The sequence below is a fragment of the Capra hircus genome, chromosome 9 (assembly GCF_001704415.2).
Source record: "Capra hircus breed San Clemente chromosome 9, ASM170441v1, whole genome shotgun sequence".
NCBI classification, from domain to species: Eukaryota; Metazoa; Chordata; class Mammalia; order Artiodactyla; family Bovidae; genus Capra; species Capra hircus.
This window is the reverse complement of record NC_030816.1, coordinates 36,416,326-36,437,503: the sequence shown is the minus strand read 5'-3', so window position 1 is coordinate 36,437,503 and position 21,178 is coordinate 36,416,326. Positions and strand designations below refer to the sequence as shown.

At 35.4% G+C, this 21,178-nt stretch overlaps 1 protein-coding gene across 1 annotated transcript in view; it reads right to left on the bottom strand.

Annotated features, from left to right (window-relative positions):
• The window catches only part of ASCC3 (activating signal cointegrator 1 complex subunit 3), a 345,247-nt gene that overhangs the window by 252,393 nt on the left and 71,676 nt on the right, over nt 1-21,178 (bottom strand). The window contains exons 6-8 of the mRNA XM_018053127.1: nt 17,875-18,079; nt 17,071-17,212; nt 16,376-16,501 (exon numbers count right to left, since the gene is read on the bottom strand). Coding sequence (XP_017908616.1) covers nt 16,376-16,501; nt 17,071-17,212; nt 17,875-18,079 — 473 coding nt within the window. The remainder of the gene's footprint in view (nt 1-16,375; nt 16,502-17,070; nt 17,213-17,874; nt 18,080-21,178) is intronic.

Genomic DNA, 21,178 nt, shown 5'->3' with positions numbered 1-21,178 from the left:
TCCTACAGTATCTAATACTTATACCATTAGACCAGGGACCTCACCCAAGATGCTACGGTTTCATCAAAAGTCTAGATCTATTATTATACACAAAGCCTAAATTATACCCTGCTGTTATCTCAAATGTACCCTCCCACTTGGTCATCATGCACTCAACTCTGCCTAACAAGTGCCAAGCTATCAGGGCTTATATTCTGTCTTGAAGAGCTAAAGTTGGAGCAGGTGAACCTAGGCCACCAGGAGTTTGTTACTTAGGCTCCAACCAGCTGGATGGCATCAGCGACTCGATGGACGTGAGTTTGAGTGAACTCCGGAAGTTGGTGATGGACAGGGAGGCCTGACGTGCTGCAATTCATGGGGTCGCAAAGAGTCGGACACAACTGTGCAACTGAACTGAACCGATAGCTCTACTACTACACACCTTCACACCACAACCTTTAAAGACCTGGCACACTACTTCACTGCTAACCCCAAACTGATGATCTGTGGCAAGATCTGTAGATGTGTATGTTACAAAGCAAAACCTAAAATGTTATTTTCAATACTCTTGAGTTATAGATAAATCCAGAAGATAATAAATTCCTTATTATTTGAATTGGCAGGTAAATTATTCACTAGTTCATCTAATGATAATAGTACCAGTTAGCTAGCATTTCTATTGAGCACATACTGCATATAAGGCTTTGCTTTATATGCTTTAAGGGGATTATTTCTCTCAGTATCCAAAGAAAACCCATGAAGTAGGTCTTTCTTTATTATCCTTATTTTAAAGATAGGGAAACTGGGCATGGAGAAATTGAAGATTGTGCCCTAGGACAAACGGCCAAGAAGTAGCAAAGCAAAGACTGGAACAAGCTCAGATTTTAAAGTCCAAGTTAAAAACTTATAAAGTTTACTGATATCATTGTTTTTTATACTTTTATTCCCTATAATGATCTTTTTTAACCAAGTATAAGTTAATTTTATAAAAATAAAAATATATATAGATATAAAATATAAAAATATAAAGTCACAAAAACATTGACCATACTAATAAATAAAGGCAAAATACAGTAAGAATGTTTTTTAATCTGGGTGTTTAAGACTTTTGAAACTGGATTATTCTTGTAATTTTTATGTCTTCATATACATTGCTTTTAAATGATCATTGCTTTTAAATCTTACACGTTGCTTTTAAATGATCAACAGAGAAATCTGCATATCATTTAGCCTAAAAATTCCACTTTCAAAAAATTTACCTAAGTTAACTACCTGAACAAGAATGCCAGATTAAGCTCAAAGATATCTGCTAAGTATTATTTATAATTTAAGAAAAAGCTAATACAATTTGAATGTACATAAACTGGAGACAAGCAATTCATGATGCATTCTTTATGAATTACAGTAGTTATATAGGATGCTGCTGTTTAGTCGCTAAGCTGTGTCTGACTCTTGCAATTCCATGTAGCCTGCCAGCTTCCTCTGCCCATGGGACTTCCCAAGCAGGATTACTGGAGTGGGTTGCCATTTCCATCTCCAGGTGATCTTCCCGACCCAGGATTGAACCTGCATCTCCTGCTTGGCAGGTGGACTGTTTGCCACTGAGCCACTTGGGAAACCCTGAATAGGATGAGGAAGATATATATTCTTACCAACAAACACACCTAAAAGGGGAAAACAAAATATGCCACAGAACAGTAATAAATTAATTAAATAGAAACTGTTATACAAAAAACTATGAAATGATATATATCAAACTGTGTCACTGGATCTGGGGTTATACAGGAATTTTACCTTGTTTTATAAATTTAGATATTACATTTTAGATATTATTTTTTATAGAACAGATTTTATAATCAGATCCACAAAAATGCTTTTCTCTGTACATAAAAAAATATTTATCTTGAGGAAAAACAAAAAGGGAAGATTTAGTCTATGTTGTCTTAATGTATTAAAAATAGTAATAATTTCTTTCTCAACAGATATAAACACCTTCAACTGCAAGGAGATCCAACCAGTCCATCCTAAAGGAGATGAGTCCTGGGTGTTCATTGGAAGGACTGATGTTGAAGCTTAAACTCCAATACTTTGGCCACCTGATGCGAAGAGCTGACTCATTGGAAAAAACCCTGATGCTGGGAAAGATTGAGGGCAGGAGGAGAAGGGGACAACAGAGGATGAGATGGTTGGATGGCATCACCGACTCAATGGACATGGGTTTGGGTGGACTCTGGGAGTTGGTGATGGACAGGAAGGCCTGGTGTGCTGCGGTTCATGGGGTCACAAAGAGTTGGACACGACTGAGTTACTGAACTGAACTAAACTGATAAATACTTAATGTTTTATATTAATAAAAAGTAACTGATTCACTCTGTTTTAAATTGTCATATGCAAAATTCAACATCCATTTATGATAAAAACTCTCCAGAAAGCAGGAATAGAAGGAACATACCTCAACATAATCAAAGCTATATATGACAAACCCACAGCAAACATTATCCTCAATGGTGAAAAATTGAAAGCATTTCCCCTAAAGTCAGGAACAAGACAAGGGTGCCCACTTTCACCGCTACTATTCAACATAGTTCTGGAAGTTTTGGCCACAGCAATCAGAGCAGAAAAAGAAATAAAAGGAATCCAAATTGGAAAAGAAGAAGTAAAACTCTCACTGTTTGCAGATGACATGATCCTCTACATAGAAAACCCTAAAGACTCCACCAGAAAATTACTAGAGCTAATCAATGAATATAGTAAAGTTGCAGGATATAAAATCAACACACAGAAATCCCTTGCATTCCTATACACTAATAATGAGAAAGTAGAAAAAGAAATTAAGGAAACAATTCCATTCACCATTGCAACGAAAAGAATAAAATACTTAGGAATATATCTACCTAAAGAAACTAAAGACCTATATATAGAAAACTATAAAACACTGATGAAAGAAATCAAAGAGGACACTAATAGATGGAGAAATATACCATGTTCATGGATCGGAAGAATCAATATAGTGAAAATGAGTATACTACCCAAAGCAATTTACAAATTCAATGCAATCCCTATCAAGCTACCAGCCATATTTTTCACAGAACTAGAACAAATAATTTCAAGATTTGTATGGAAATACAAAAAACCTCGAATTGCCAAAGCAGTCTTGAGAAAGAAGAATGGAACTGGAGGAATCAACTTGCCTGACTTCAGGCTCTACTACAAAGCCACAGTCATTAAGACAGTATGGTACTGGCACAAAGACAGAAATATAGATCAATGGAACAAAACAGAAAGCCCAGAGATAAATCCACACACATATGGTCACCTTATCTTTGACAAAGGAGGCAAGAATATACAATGGAGTAAAGACAATCTCTTTAACAAGTGGTGCCGGGAAAACTGGTTAACCACTTGTAAAAGAATGAAACTAGATCACTTTCTAACACCGCACACAAAAATAATCTCAAAATGGATTAAAGATCAGAAACTATAAAACTCCTAAAGGAGAACATAGGCAAAACACTCTCCGACATAAATCACAGCAGGATCCTCTATGATCCACCTCCCAGAATTCTGGAAATAAAAGCAAAAATAAACAAATGGGATCTAATTAAAATTAAAAGCTTCTGCACAACAAAGGAAAATATAAGCAAGGTGAAAAGACAGCCTTCTGAATGGGAGAAAATAATAGCAAATGAAGCAACTGACAAACAACTAATCTCAAAAATATACAAGCAACTTATGCAGCTCAATTCCAGAAAAATAAACGACCCAATCAAAAAATGGGCCAAAGAACTAAATAGACATTTCTCCAAAGAAGACATACGGATGGCTAACAAACACATGAAAAGATGCTCAACATCACTCATTATTAGAGAAATGCAAATCAAAACCACAATGAGGTACCACTTCACACTAGTCAGAATGGCTGCGATCCAAAAATCTGCAAGCAATAAATGCTGGAGAGGGTGTGGAGAAAAGGGAACCCTCCTACACTGTTGGTGGGAATGCAAACTAGTACAGCCACTATGGAGAACAGTGTGGAGATTCCTTAAAAAACTGGAAATAGAACTGCCTTATGACCCAGCAATCCCACTGCTGGGCATACACACCGAGGAAACCAGAACTGAAAGAGACACATGTACCCCAGTGTTCATCGCAGCACTGTTTATAACAGCCAGGACATGGAAACAACCTAGATGTCCATCAGCAGATGAATGGATAAGAAAGCTGTGGTACATATACACAATGGAGTATTACTCAGCCGTTAAAAAGAATTCATTTGAATCAGTTCTGATGAGATGGATGAAACTGGAGCCGATTATACAGAGTGAAGTAAGCCAGAAAGAAAAACACCAATACAGTATACTGACACATATATATGGAATTTAGAAAGATGGCAATGACGACCCTGTATGCAAGACAGCAAAAAAGGCACAGATGTGTATAACGGACTTTTGGACTCAGAGGGAGAGGGAGAGGGTGGGATGATTTGGGAGAATAGTATTCTAACATGTATACTATCATGTAAGAATCGAATCGCCAGTCTATGTCTGATGCAGGATACAGCATGCTTGGGGTTGGTGCATGGGGATGACCCAGAGAGATGTTATGGGGAGGGAGGTGGGAGGGGGGTTCATGTTTGAGAACGCATGTAAGAATTAAAGATTTTAAAATTAAAAAAAAAAAAAGAAAGAAAGCTGGTCACATTAAAAAAATAAATAAATAAAATATTGAATAAAAAAATTATGTCATATGAAGAGTTCTTTATCTTTACCAAAACCCAAATTTCCAATTTGTACTCCTACTTGAAAACACATTGAAAAATTAATGAATGCTATTAATTAAGAGATGAAGGGTAAAAAGAAAAAGAGAGATAAGAAAGACAGTGTTAAAAAAAAAAAGAAAGACAATGTATGGTCTTTATTAGTTACTCTTTACTGGAGAATTATATGTTTTAATGTTTTATGATATTAAATCATTTTGAACCAGGCAATCTGGGTAGAGGAAATTAAGTCTTAGCAACAAAAGACCTCAGGAGAGTAATCTTCTATTAAATCTTTGAAGGAAATGAGATTATAAGATTTTGTGAAAATCAAGTAAGTTAGTCATTGTCTAATATGAAACTGAGCCAATTTTCACATACAAAAAAGCAGTAAGAAATCACAATGCATAATTCATAATCCTTTCATATTATTTAAAGGAATGCATTTACATCATTTAAAAGAGTAACCAAAAATACTACACATGCCCTGAAGTATCAATTTCTAAAAATTCTCTCATCCTGAAGATAGTCCATTTGATAACAACCCAAAAAACCCAATTACATAACCAGATGGATCTTCTAAATACATTGAACTCCCTGATGACAAAATGATAAATAAGTAGCTATTACTGGCCTTGTAGAGAAAAAAACAAGGAAAGAAAAACGAATAATAGCAACACTAGCACCTTTAATTGAGAACTTAAGGCATAATGGGTGTTAGAAAAAAGGAGCACTATCCTCTTCTTGGAAGGGGAAGGTATCCTCCTTACTTCCAGGTTTGAGCTAAGGCTTAACTACTGAGAAAAACTGAAGAAAAAAATCTCAAGAGGAAATTTTAAAAGACAAAACTCTGTCTGCACAATAACAAATTCCACTGATAAATCATCACGATTGCACATGTGGGTTTCTACCAGCACAGTCAGCAGGTCAGATGTCCTTCCGAAACACCTTCACCAATGTGCTGTGGCAAAAGTCACATTCCCAATGCACAAAAAGACAGTAAAAGGGAACTCTCTGGCAGTTCAGTGGTTAAGATTCTGCACTCCGAGTTCAAGGGGCATGGGTTAGATTTCTGGTTGGGGAACTAAGATCGCACAGGCCACACAACAGGGCAAAACAAAACAAAACAAAAACAAAAACACGGTGGAACCTCAGTTTTGAGTCTGAGTTGGCTAGGTTTGGCTTGCTTCTCTAGAATAAACAAGGGCTGGATTCACAAACCAGTATTATAATTACATACCCAAACTTTAGATGCTTAAAGCAGAAGTAAAATTAGAGGCAAAGAATAAGGCATTTTCTATTAAGCAAATAAATTATTTTCATAAGGGAGATGAATTTATCCTGACATTATATATTGTAAATAGCCCTCCAGGATATCACTTTTTTTAAGTGTTAGATCTTAAAAATGTAAGACACTATTATTTAATTGGTATCATAGTCTTTTTGACCAGAATTGTGGGGCCAGCCTCCTAATAAACAGCCATACTTCTAACCATGGCAATACAACAGAAGATTCTCTGTCCAATTTGGTGGAGTCCCACAAAGAAAATGTCATTTTCAGTTTCTTGGCTGGTATTTATAGTAATAACCAGTTTTAGCTCTGACCTTAACTTTTAAATTACTTTCATTAGCTTGCTTGAAATCTTTAAAGCAGGTGAAGTATTTAGGCACTTAATGTGGTCAAGTTCACGAAAATGTTATATTTATTAAATTCCAGGCAATTTCTTCATTTAAAATTTAAAATGTTTTTACAGTATGAACGACTTTAAACTTTTCAAACTAATTAAATAAATCAAGGATGTCATTTTAAATATATAATCCTTAAACAAGAAAATGTAATATTAAGAGAATCCTCATAAAATGAAGGGTTTTGAAGGATATGGCTTCCCTTGTGGCTCAGCTGGTAAAGAATGTGCCTGCAATGCAGGAGACCTGGGTTCGATCCCTGGGTTGGGAAGATCCTCTGGAGAAGGAAAAGGCTACCCACTCCAGTATTCTGGCCTGGAGAATTCCATGGACTACATGGTCCATGGGTTTGCAAAGAGTCGGACAGGACTGAGTAACTTTCACTTCACTTTGAAGGATAATGGACTATTTTCACTAACTAACCTTACAGTATTTGAATAACTTATTATGATGTCAAGTCAAGAATCCATCTAATATAGAATAAAAACAATATAGCAAAAACCCATTATATAAATGAAAGTATTAAAGACTTATTTAGGATAGTTTGATATACAAATGTGCACACACATGTGTATTCAAATATTCCACCGCTTAACAACACACTTGGCATTGACTTTCTTCTCAACCCTTGAGATCTTCATTTATTTGCTAAGGTGGGGAATAGTAATCTGGACATTTCTTAGCAGTCTTCCAAGTGATTATTGAGAACAAGCAAGACTGAGAACTTTTCCTACCTACACCGAACATAGTGATTAAGGTTTTCTTAGTCATCTAGTTTTTTCTTAAGTTAACACAACCTACTCCAGGAAGATTAAAGTACATTTTACTCAGAAAAACTTTGGTTTAAACATGTATCAAATTAGAAGGGAGAAGTTAGGTAAGGGGACCCCCACCCCCCACCGTATGACAAATGCTTTACTTGAACTTCTTGTGTAGTATGTAAAGATTTAAAGGATAAGCAAAACATTTAAAGTAAGAAATTATGAAAGTTATACAATAAAGCATGTCCATTTCTTCATAATTGATTTCTGCTGATATATTCAAAATTACCCAAATTACTTAATTACTGGGGTTTCCCTCATGTCTCAGATGATAAAGAATTCACCTGCAATGCAGGAGACCTGGGATTGATCCATGGGTTGGAAAGATCCCTGGAGAAGGGAATGACAACCCACTCCAGTATTCTTGCCTGGAGAATTCCATGGACAGAGGAAGCTCGCAGGCTACAGTCCACGGGGTTGCAAAGAGTTGGACATGACTGAGCAACTAACACTTTCAAATTACATAATTATTATTTTCATACAACTCTACAATTTATCAAGAATGTAAGAGTTTGGACAGAATACAGAAAGCAAGGTAACCCTATGTTTATTTAGCCACTGCTTGATATTTGCACCATTCAATCCAATTGAAGCTTGTCCTTTCTAAAAGCTCTTGCTTTCAGGGTTTATACAAGAGGATGAAGTTAAATAATGTGATATAATGTGCCTTAAAAAATGTACAGTATTAACTAAAAAAATGCAAGTTCCTTTCCTTTACCTTTATCAATTTAAAGCCATTTTCTACATTACTTCAATATTCATCTTTGCTGTGTGCTGTACTATGCTCAGTCATGTCTGACTCTTCGTGATCCCATGGACTGTAGCCCAGCCAGGCTCCTCTGCCCATGGGATTTCCCAGGCAAGAATACTGGAGTGGGTTGCCATTTCCTCCTCCAGGGGATCTTCCCAACCCAGGGATCGAACCTGCATCTCCCGTGACTCCTGCATTGCAGGCGGATTCTTTACTACTAAGCCACTGGGGAAGCCCCAGTATTCATCTTTGAGGAATTTTAATGTTACTGATACCAAAATAATTTCACCTTTCCATATGTCTTAACAGAAAGATTCAAAGTATGCCCTGAACCTTGTCAGCATTGCAATACCACACTGCAATTTGGGTAGCTCATCTTTCAAAATATATCACAGATACTGCTACACATTTTCTGTGTGCTGACTCATATAATCTTCTCAGAATAAACAGACTGATAAGGAAACTGAAACTTAGAGGTGTTATGTAACCTGATTCACGTCACAAAACGTGCAAATGGTAAAGCTGAGAATCCCCATAAGTTCTAATTGCCTAACGGGATAGTAAGTTCCTCAAATGCACAGTCATAATTCCAAACCTTTTGATACCCACCGTAGCACAGTGACTTGCATCAATCAAGACTCAAGAAATGATTCCTGATGACAGATAGCCAATTCACATATATTTTCAAAGACAAATAATGAAACCCTAGAGTAGTAATACAATCCTACCCAATATTTTTGTCTATTTGTGATAGGCCTGCGTAACTACAACACAGAGATAAGTTGGAAAATATGGACAAAGTTCACTTCTAAAGCAACTTGAAATTCCCACATTACAAGTCAAATTCATGTACATTTCAGACTTTTGAAATCATCTGAGTTCTAACATTATCATTCTGGGGAAGCTCAATATGCCGCTATGCCTTTAATCTTCTCTCTTCTAATTTTCCTCCCCATAAAATCAATAAAGTATAGGTTGTAAAGAAAGTTATTTTGTTCAATTACTCCTAGCTAGAGACAGATGTTAGTTATAACTCTCTTTAGCAGGTATTTTTCAAGCAGCTGGTGCCCTTTTCCTAGTTAGTTGTCTGCAGCATTCCCAGTATACTTTATGGTATAATCCTACAAAAGTTCAGGGCATACAGACAAAATTCTTTTTTAGAAAAGAAAATATAGATTCACTCCTTCAAATCAGACTTAGCTATTTCATATATTTGAACTATAATGTACTTTCCTAGCAAGTAAATATTACTTTTTAATCATATAAATGCTTGCTCAGAGTCAAAACATATAAGCATTTCTTATGGGAAAGCTTATCTCATGGAACAAATTTTTATATACTGCACATTTATTGACCCCTAAAACATAAAACCCCTAAAATCCTTTTGTTTTGTTTAGTTGCTAAGTCGTGTCCAGAGAACCCAGTCCAGCCCATCCAAATCAGACCTCCAGAACGCTGAGATAATGGATGTTTTAAGTCACTAATATCTTGGTAATTTCTTATACAACAACAGAAAGTTAATACAAAGTCACAGCATAATCAAACTGCCTAAAAACAGTGAGGAAAAGAAAATCTAAAAATCAACCAGAAAAAAAAAAAAAAAAGACATTATATACAGAGGAAGATAAAGAATGAGGACAAGTTTCTTATCAGACACAATATAAGCAAGATTACATCTGTAAGCTGCAAGAAGCAGCTACATCTGTAAGTACTAGGGAAAAAGCCCATTAACCTAAAATTTCACAGCAAATGAATTATTTTTCAAGAACAAAACAAAGATTATTTTTTTAGACATACAAAACTGAAAGAATTTATCACCAGCAGACCTGCACTAGAAAAAAGGAATACCAGATGGAAATCTGAATCTCCCTACACAAAGGCATAAAAGAGCAGATAGATGCACAAGTATAAGGACGTTCCCTGGTTATCATTTAGACATCTTAATATCTTAAAAAGACTGTTAACAGCAAAAAGAATAACAACGTGTTGTGGGGTTTACAACAGATGCAGAAGGTGTCTATATTTACATGTTTGTTTGTTCATTTGTTTTCATTTGGTGGTCATAAGTACTGAAAAATCTAACAAATATAATAGCAAATATTATCAGAATACTCATGTTTCTTTGATTGCCCGGTGAGGTGAGACATGTATCAAGGGAAATTATAATTTGGTAAAATGATCAGAAATTTAATAGTTGTCACATTGTTTCCTTCCTGGTGAAATTTATGAAATCTTCTTCGCTAAGATCTCTATCAGTATGAAAAAGACTGTAAGCTCACTTTTCAGTTTTGAACTTCAGATATTGTTATTATTTCTTGATACCACCTCTAAAAAAAGCAGTGAGGAATTCAAGGTCATGGTGCTGATGAAACTGATAATATACTTGACAGTGTAATAAGCAGCCTATGGGATACTTCAGGAAAAGGCTTTTTATTTGCTTGTATGTCCAGGTTTTAGTAACATTTTTTCCTGTTCAAATTGATCTCATAAAAATGATTCACATTCTGAAGTGTTTTTCTGGATGCCTCTTTAGCTTTCTGGCTTTTGTAATTTGATTGAATCAAACTGTGTCAATAAACTCTTTCAGCTTTAGGATCCCTTCAGGCTCAGAGAACACAGTAAAACCACAAGAAAAGTAACAGTTTTTTATACTCATTCTACTTCCCTTTTCCCAAACTCTTAGTCTTGAGAAAACCACAAATGTCAATAAGTGCAATGACAGGTTTCTTTATTTTCTATCAATTAACTGGAAACTACCCTATGTCTTCATAGAGTGACTATGTACTTGTAATGAAAGAATATCTGAAGAGCATAAATGAACATAGAAGTAATGTATTTAATAAATATAATTTCCAGAGAAACAATAAGTCTTTTCATGTTATCCATACTCAGATTGATCTCACCAGTTGTCAATTTACATTTATCATTTTAAGCTAACATTCTATCTAAAATGTCTTAAGTACTGATAATTCTTCCAAGTGTTTTACATATATTAACTCATTTGATGACAGAGGATGAGATGGTTGGACATGGACATGAGTTTGAGTAAACTGTGGGAGTTGGTGACAGACAGGGAGGCCTGGGGTGCTGCAGTCCATGGGGTGGCAAAGAGTCAGGCGTGACTGAGCGACTGAACTGAACTGAACTGATTTGATCCTCACAATAAAATGATGAGGTAGGTACTATCATCCCAACTGTACAAGCAAAACACTGGATCTCAGAGAGTAACTTGGCCCCATTCTTTCAACTAGAACATGAGGAGCCAAGATTCAAGCTCAACCGCCTGGATTCATAGCCTCACTCTTCACCAACACGTGACCTCCTGGACGTAACACACATACTCTGTTCCTCTTCTCCTGTTTCTCATCTTAATAAATGACACCAGCACTCACCCATGCTGCCCTGAATGTCATTTCAGTTTCTTCTCTCTGCTTCATCCCCTGTCATTTAACCTGTCATCAGATGTTATACAACTTCTAAACTAACATTTACAACATTTAACTAGCAGCTATCTATTCTTCATTGTCCCACTTTCTATATAGGCTCCACTTTCTTCATTCAGGCACACAGCACTTCTCCCTTGAATTACTGCAGCAGCTCTACTCTCAACCATCAGTTTGTTTTTTTTTTTTATTTTTTTACTGCAACTGGAGTAATCTCTGTAAGTGAAAAAAAATCTGATCATTTACTTTTATTTTTAAGAAGTAGCATTTCCCACAACATTGAATTTAAACTTACTATGTATGGTTTTCAAAGTCCTTCATGTGCACTAGTAAGTCTCTTTTCAGACTAATTTGCTGTCACGCTACATATGTAGCTTGCATACTACTAATACTGAAATACATGTTTACAAAAGGTCACATACTGTTTCATGGAGCATCCTTTGCCTATGATACACCCCCCAACCACGTCCTTTGTCTATCTGGCAAAATCCTATGCCCTGCATTGACCTCCATGAAGACTTCTGTGAACTTGCTAATCTGCTTTCTCTGTGCTGCCACAGACATCTGCACAATATACCCCTACTGTATTAATCACTTCCATAGAAATGGTGTGGGTCAGATACGCTACATGGAGTAACTTAAGATCAGCTCCTTTTTAAGGAAAACAGCTTCATCTTCCCTTTGGGAAACTCCTCCTTGACTCCTGATGGCTCACAGAGGGCCAAGGGTGAGGAAACTCAAGTGAGCTGCTGCTGCTGCTAAGTCGCTTCAGTCATGTCCGACTCTGTGCAGCAACTCTCTGATCTTAAGTTACCTCTGTTTATAATTTCCCCCAGGACCTAGCCTGTAAACATGGGATTCAATAATCTGGGGTCACAAAAATCCTCAAACTCTCTACATTCAGATTTTATAGGACTCAACTTCCTTAACTTCTCAAATGAAACATTATATGTATCTTTTACATTACTTTTCCAAACTAAATAGTATATTTGGATCAGTATTCCGAGCCAAATAACATTCTATTGGCTATTGAAACACTGTAACTCCCACCTGTGGAAACAGATAGCACTCAACTGATTTAACACCAACAAAAATGTAGAATCAAAGATACAGTTCTGTCTGCTAGGCATCTTTCATATGCTCCTTTCTAAGGATAACAGCCTCATCTTCCCTTTGGGAAACTCCTCCTTGACTCCTGATGGCTCACAGAGGGCCGAGGGTGAGGAAACTCAAGTGAGCTGCTGCTGCTGCTGCTGCTAAGTCGCTTCTGTCGTGTCTGACTCTGTGCGACCCCATAGACGGCAGCCCACCAGGCTCCCTCATCCCTGGGATTCTCCAGGCAAGAACACTGGAGTGGGTTGCCAGTTCCTTCTCCAATGCATGAAAGTGAAAAGTGAAAGTGAAGTCGCTCAGTCGTGTCCGACTCTTAGCGACCCCACGGACTGCAGCCTACCAGGCTCCTCTGTCCATGGGATTTTCCAGGCGAGAGTACCGGAGTGCTGGAGTACTGGTGCCATTGCCTTCTCTGACTCAAGTGAGCAGGCATAGTCAATTAAGAATCCCACACTCCTACCGACCCACTCCAGTGTTCTTGCCTGGAGAATCCCAGGGATGAGGGAGCCTGGTGGGCTGCCGTCTATGGGGCAAGTGACTTAGCAGCAGTAGCAGCAGCAACACTCCTATCGTGGGGAACATAGTTCAGAAATGAACTGGTGACACAAGTCAAGAAGATAAGAGTTCATCCCAGGAGTTTTTTTTTTTTTTTTTAGTGGGGAAAACCCTCTTGCTTTTAGGATATGGGGAGAGGAAAGCTTGGAGTTGCTGTCTTATGTTCTTCCCTGATTACATGTAAAAAGTATGTATCTGAGAGTTGGGATAAAAAGAACCAGAGAAATAAAAGGAGGGGAATAGAGGGTAAGAGAGATGGAGGAGAAGATAAGGGAGAAGGGAAAGAGAAAGAAATAAAGAAAGACAGAAATAAAAAAAGAGAGAGAGAAAGAGATGAAGACCGAGGAAAAGATCTGATGACATCATGTGAACTTATATATCCATCTGAATGCACAGGCAGCTTTATTCCCAGATATTTTGGTTAGAAAAGCCAACAGTCTGTATTCATTGCTAAAACTTATTTTGAGTTTCATTTCTCTACCTTCCAAATGAGTGAGTTCTATCTAATACAGAAGCCCATCTAATGATTTTTTGGGGGTTTTTTTTTTTTTTTGGATTATTCCCTCTCCAAGAAAGTACAAAACCCATTTAAGAGCATTAACAGCAATTTTGCACATCATTTTAGAATTTTTAAATTATCCTTATCTTTTTAATCAAATTACAGAAGTATTTTAAGAAGACAAGAAAGACAGGACAAATTTCTCTGATGCGACATTCAGTCAGTGAGAGGACATAAAAGCATTTTATCTATTGTTCCACAGGACTGTCAGGAGCAGAATCCAATTATGATCTCAGTGAAAAGAGAAAGATAACATCTTCAAGAGCATTTCCCCTGATACATAAAGATCCTGCCTTTTAAAAAAGATCCAAACTAACAGATGCATCTAACTAAACTAACAGTCTGTTAACATCTATATTTTTTCCTGAGCTCTATATTAATATCCACAGTAACAGCATCTAGTTGGGATCATTATCTTCATTGTTAAGACATCAAAGAGTTTACTTATGTACTTATGACACACAGCATTTGAATGTAGTATTCCCCAATTATTGCTCCTTATGAAAGTGCACATTTAAACCACAAGAAGGAAAATACAAGTACTATTTAAAAATATGAATTAAAATGGCTAAAATAAAAATTAAAAGGTGATACCCACCAAATGCTGGTGAATATGTGGAGAAACTAGATCACACTGGATTACTGTTGGGTATATAAAATGATACTTTGGAAAAAAAATTATGGTAGTTTCTTAGAAAACTAAACAAGTAATTATAATATAACTGAGTAATTGCATTCTTGGATATTTATTCCAGAGAAATAAAAACTTACATTCACACAAAAACCTGTACACCAATATCTGGAGCAGTTATTTCCACATTATGGATGCAATTATGTATTCCAAAGTTTCATAAACTAAAGCCCTAACTCCCAAAGTGACCATATTTGGATACAGAACCTTTAGGGTTCTGAGGTCATCTGAATGAGACCCTAATCCAGTAGGCCTGGTGTCCTTATAAGAAGCAGAAAAGACACAAGAGGTCTCTAGACACATAGGGAAGAAGCCATATGAGTTTGTGAGGACACAGAGAGAAGACAAGGGGCTGCAATCCAGGAAAAGAGTCCTCATCAGAAAACAGAACTGTCAGCACCTTGGCCTGGGACTTCCAGCCTCCAGGACTGTGAAAAAACAAATGTCTGTTCTTTAAGCCACCCAGTCTGTGCTTAGGGCAGCTCAAATAGACTCACAGAATTCATAACAGCCAAAAACTGTAAACAACACAGATGTCCATCAACAGGTGAATAGCTAAATTGTGGTCATCCACATCTCGCATGGTAGAGAGGATAATGATCCCCAATGATGGCCACATCCTAACCCAGGGAACCTATAAGTGTGTTAGGCTACATGGCAAAGAGACATTAAGCTTGCAGATGGAAAGAACCCATTCAGAAATCTCTTCTACTCCTGTATTCTACATTAAAGTGAACAAAGTATTTATTTGGAAACAAGTATGAGAGAAAAAGAAGCCTGGTCCATTCATTGTAAAGACAATGAATGTCAACAATGCTCTTATATGAAAAAAAGTTAGTATTTAATATACAAAACTAAATAAATCTTCATGATGATAATCCTTATAATGATTGGTAGGGTTTAAAAAGAATTATATATATAACTATTTAATTCTATAAGCTCTCAGCCTTGCCTGCATTTCAGAATCACCTACAGAGCTCTAAAAATCATCTTCAAAAATAGATATTATGGGTCCCACCCAAGAGATTATGATTTAATAGGGATCAAAGCATTTGGATCTTGAAAAAATTCTACAGTAATTTTGATCCAAAGGCTGAAACCCACTAATATAAGTTTTAACGACAATTTTAGTCTACTATAAAAACTTGTAGGAAACTTACAATTCTAACAATAAGAAATTGGTGTAAAAGTAATGAAGACATAAGTTGGAATACCATATAGTGATTTAAAATAATGTCGTAAAAATATGTCTATTGACATAGAAAGATGCATGTAAGTATATATATATAAACAGAAAAAAAGTATGTATGGATATAATTCTATTTTTGTAAAATCAAAACACATATACACCCATATGTATAGAATGGAGCTAATTTTGGTTGGCTATAGTTACTCCGTATGCTGTTCCTTTTGTATGCCTATATTATTTGATATTTCTGAATGACTTCATATGACTTACATATATATAAAAATAAAGCAACTTCACTTTGGTGATGAAAAGGCTAACCTTAAATAATATATGTACTTTAAATGAAGAATTATTTCATTCTGAGATAAAGCAATTATAGCAAAGTTTTAACTAATGGTAAATCAAAACAGAAGGGAATTACTATTCATGCATCTTTCCCATAGGGCTACAATTATTCAAAATTTAAAAAGTTGAGGGAAAGTTAATTAGTTTAGAATTTGGTCCTATACTCAATTTGATATGTCAATATATGAATCCTTTAAAACAACTTACTTGAGTCAGCTTACATAAGGTAAGTCAAATATGAGCTAAAATAGCTAAAATAAACATATAATTATAGAATTATACACAAAATATATGTAAATATGTTCAATGTATAAAGAAATACATGTATATATATATTTTAATGTAAACTCCCCTATTTCATTAGTAACCAACTGATTGTATCTCTTTACTGTATTAACCGACTTTTAAAAATTATTTTTCCAATACAAATGCATTCAAAATCATACCAAGCATCAAAACTATCAACTTTATAAAATGAAAATCTTACCTCATCTAAGTCTTGGATATAAACTGGTTTTTCCTCAAAGCCAATTGGCATTGGTTCACTATAAGGAATCTTTACTTCTTCATATATCTTGTTGTTCTCTCTTTGGATTCCTTCTGGTAAAATCATCTATAAACATCAAAAATTAAAAATCCAATAATAATACAAGATAGAATAATGTCTCTGATAAAGATTCTTTAATTAAAGAGAGAGGGAAAAACGCTATTGGTTTCATGACACTGCACTAGCAAATAAATGTAGCTAAAGGAAAACAAAAACAAACAAAAAAAAACACACATACATATACAAAAAGCATTCATGAATCAGATATCTCATAAAACACACAAACCATATTACATTGATGAATTTTAAGCACACAGTAATTACATGGTATTCCTGAAGATAAATGTAGTTACGCAGCCAGGGAAAACGTGCGATACACAGTGTAAGGTTTAGTTCAAAAGTGGTACAACTGCTAAAACTCAAAAATGTAAGTTGCAGAGATAATGAAAGGGAGGATAACAAACATGCTTTGAATACCTACTATGTGCTAAGAACTTCACATAAACTGCACTACCTCATTTTCTTCAATATTTAAATATACAATTTAGCACAGTAAAAAGAAACGGAAAAATCTATGTGTCATTTCTTCTAGAACAGACATGTTATCCAAAAGTGGTCATATACCAATGACATACCTTTGCACCGGCAATGAATGCTGATGTTCTCATGGCTTCAGCCTGGGAATCATAAACATGGGGATAACGTATTTTTTCAACATCTGTGTCTCTCTGCCTGCTCAGAATCGGAACATTTCTAGCGTTCATGAGTGCCTGCTCTCTGTAAATACAAAAATAATAGGCTAAATCTGTCATTTTTATCTCACAATAGAAAGCATGTACTAAAACAAAGTCACTATCATAACTATTTCACGTAGTGTTCAAATACAAAAGAGAAGAAATGAAACAACACAAAGTTATTAGCAAGCCTGAAATTTTCCGTGTAATCACATAAGTATCAACACATTTTCAGGTACTATTTTTAGATAACATCATCTGGTAAGTTTGACTTAATGTTTTTTATTATAATTTTCTTTTTCACAATCCAAAGATATTTAACAAAGTATGAATAAGTTCCTTTCTTAAATTGTGTTTCAATATTTAAATACCATGTATTCATTTGCCTCCTTTCTACTTCTCAACAACATGGGGAAAAGCATTCATTAAGGTAGGAAAGAAAAAGGTCTCAAAATAAATTTGTGTACACTTCATAAAGCACAGCACCTAAATCTCTCACCTCTGTGGATGCAACCAAGAATATTCTAATTAAGCAGATCACTGCTTTCTTATCCTAGAAAATTAGGTTTTCATACAACAAAATTCTCTTCTTGTAAGAAAACGTGTCTAGAAGAATCATCCAAGTTGTTAAAACTAAACTAAAATTATGATACATAAAAGCAACAGTTACAACACAAGCATTTTTCAGCTTCTGGTTTTTATTACCTGTGTATCCGCAGTTCCTTAGGATCAAAGCACAGGAGTCCTTCTGCAGCTTCTCCATCTTCTCCAGCCTTTTTTTCTCGTCTGGCAATTCTTTTTTCTTCCCGGCGATACTGTTTCATTAACTGCTTCTCTTGTTCAGACTGAATAGTGACTTGACAACCATAATTAGGTTTAGCATTTTCTCCTAAAATTTTTTTGCAATTGTCTGCAAAGCAAATTTAAGATCCATATTTTTACAAGTTTAACCTTTATGAAAACCAATTTTCCTCTTTACCAAAACATAAGCTACACAATCCTCTAAGAATCCATTTTTTTAAAGTGGCACATTTAGTTACATGTTCTAAGGACAGTTTTTCTAAGTCACAATTTCTAAATGATATAATATCCTGGCTTAGAAAAAGTCAGCAGATATTGTCTTGCTATAGACTAATATAAATTCTTAGATATAACATCAGGAAACTAAAAATTATATTTCATAATTATGAAAAATCTAAATTATTTCAAAATAATTAACAATACTAATCAGCATTTACTGTTAGCATAATAAAATAAAGATATTCTTTACATATAAGATTTAACTTTTTCCCATATAATAGGTCTCACTATGTTAAATTATCTACATGTCACTACTAATTTATACATGAAATAAAGTAAAATAAAAATAAAATACAGCTCAGGATATATTTAGAAGATGACTAAAGCAAATTAAATATGATCTCCCTTTTCATGGAAATGCAGGGTTTTTTAACCATTTTTTAAACTGAAGTATAGTTAATTTATAATGTGTTAATTTCAGATGTACAGCAAAGTGATTCAGATGTGTGTGTATACATATATATATATATGCTTTTCTAGATTCTTTTCCATTATAGGTTATTACAAATATTAAATACAGTTCTCCGTGCTATACAGTAGGTCTTTGGAATCTTATATACAATACTATATATATATAGTTATATACAGTATATGTTTATATACAGTATATATATGTGTTTATGCATGTTTATGTTTATAGTTATGTTTACAGATATGTTTATATACAGTATATGTTTATATACAGTAGGTCCTTGTTTGGAATTTTATATACAGTACTATGTATATGTATATGCTAATTCCAAACTCCTAATTTTATCTATCCCCCATCCCCTCTGGTAATCATAAATTTGTTTCTATGTCTATGAGGCTACTTCTGCTTTGTAAATAAGCTCACTTGTATCCTACGTTTATATTCCACAGATAAGATATCATATGATATTTGTCTTTGTCTGATTTATTTCACTTAATATGATAATCTCTAGGTACATCCATGTTGCTGTAAATGGCATTATATCATCCATTTTTATGGCAGAGTAACAGTCCATTGTATACATATAACACATCTCTATCCATTCATTTGTCAGTGGGACACCTAGGTTGGTTCCATGTCTTGCCTGTTGTAAATAGTGCAGCTACGAACACTGGGGTGCATATATCTTTTCAAATTAGAGTTTTATCCAGATATATGCCCAGGAGTAGGATTACAGGGCCATATGGTAAATCTATTTTTATTTATTTATTTTTGGTGGTGGGGGGCACACCACATGGCTTGAGGGATCTAGTTCCCCAACCGGGGATCAAACTTGTGCCCCCTGAAGTAGAAGCACCTAACCACTGAACTGCCAGGGAACTCCCTATTTTTAGCTTTTTAAGGAACCTCCATACAGTACTCCATAGGAGCTATACCAGTTTATATTTCCACCAACAAGGTAGGAGGGCTCCCTTTCCAGCATTTATTATTTGTCAACTGGTAAATGATGGTCATTTTGACTGGTGTAAGGTGATACCTCCTTGTAGTTTTGATTTGGGAAATACAGCTTCTTTAAAAAATGGAAGAAGTCTAGAACCACTTAAGAGGAATCAGGTCAATCAAAGCTCAGTGTTTAAAAGGGAGAATTAAACCTGTGGTTGGTCAACTCAATATTCAGGAAAAATGTTCTAACAGGATTACCTTCTGTGTTTAATTAAATCTTTCTAAGAAATAGTATCTTGGCTCACTGCAGCCCTAAAGGAACTGACAGGAATGTCACTGAAAGCAATCCAAGTCAATGCAAGCTTACTGTTTTAAGGACCTACTAGGTCCCAGGCACTGCTGCTAGGCTAGAAATACAATTAAGAATGAAACTGGTCCACACTCTGAAGATGCACAGTGCAAGTTATTTTATCAAGTTCTAAGACGTAATACAAAACAAGGAAGGATTTAAACACAGCATCAAGAGGGGGAAATTAGCTTTCTAATTCACTGTATTCACAATTCTCAGGCATGTGTCATTATCTCATTACATGATTTTGAATAAGTCATTTTAACTCTCAACCACATGAAATAACCCATGTGTATAATGGCACCACAAGTTTCAAAAAGGAAAGTGAGAAATAAAGTTACATCTGAAAATTATGAAATAAGACATAATCTTACCTATATTGGAACTACATTTTATGGTTCTGAGAAAAGTATTTTTCTAAGTCTTACATATTTTGCTTTGTAAGTAAATCTTATTTATCTATTATAATGATTGAATTTATAACCAAGAAACTAGTGTTAGAGAAAGAAAGCGGCATACTGCCAGTTTTCAAATGTACTCTTGAAATATGAAAAAAAAGAAATAACCTATGTGCAAAGTCACATGCTCAGAAACAGAGATGTTAAGCAGATTTATTAAAAATGTGAATAATGCCACAAACTTATTACTATGAATGAGTGTTAAAGGTTGTGTATGTAAAACTAAATTCTTTGGGTATTGTTCAGCCACTAAGTTGTGTCTGATTCTTTGCAATCCCATGGATTGCAGCAGGCCAGGCTCCTCTGTCCACTATTTTCCTGGAGTTACTCAAATTCATGTCCATTGAGTCAGTGATGGTATCTATTCATCTCATCTTCTGCCTTCCCCTTCTCCTCCCACCTTCAATCTTTCCTGGCATCAGGGTCTTTTCCAATGAGTCGGTTCATCGCATTAGGTGGCCAAAGTATTGGAGCTTCAGCATCAGTTCTTTCAATGAATATTCAGGCTTGATTTCCTTTAGGATTGACAGGTTTGATCTCCTTGCAGTCCGGGGGACTCACAAGGGTCTTTTCCAGCACCACAGTTAGAAAGCATCGGTTCTTCAGTGCTCAGTCTTTGTGGTACAACTCTCACATTCACACATGACTACTGGAAAAACCACAGCTTTGACTGTATGGACCTTTGTCGGCAAAGTGATGTCTCTGCTTTTGAAGGGGTCTTTGGGGTGACATATTATATTTTATGCTAACATCATTAATATTTTAAAC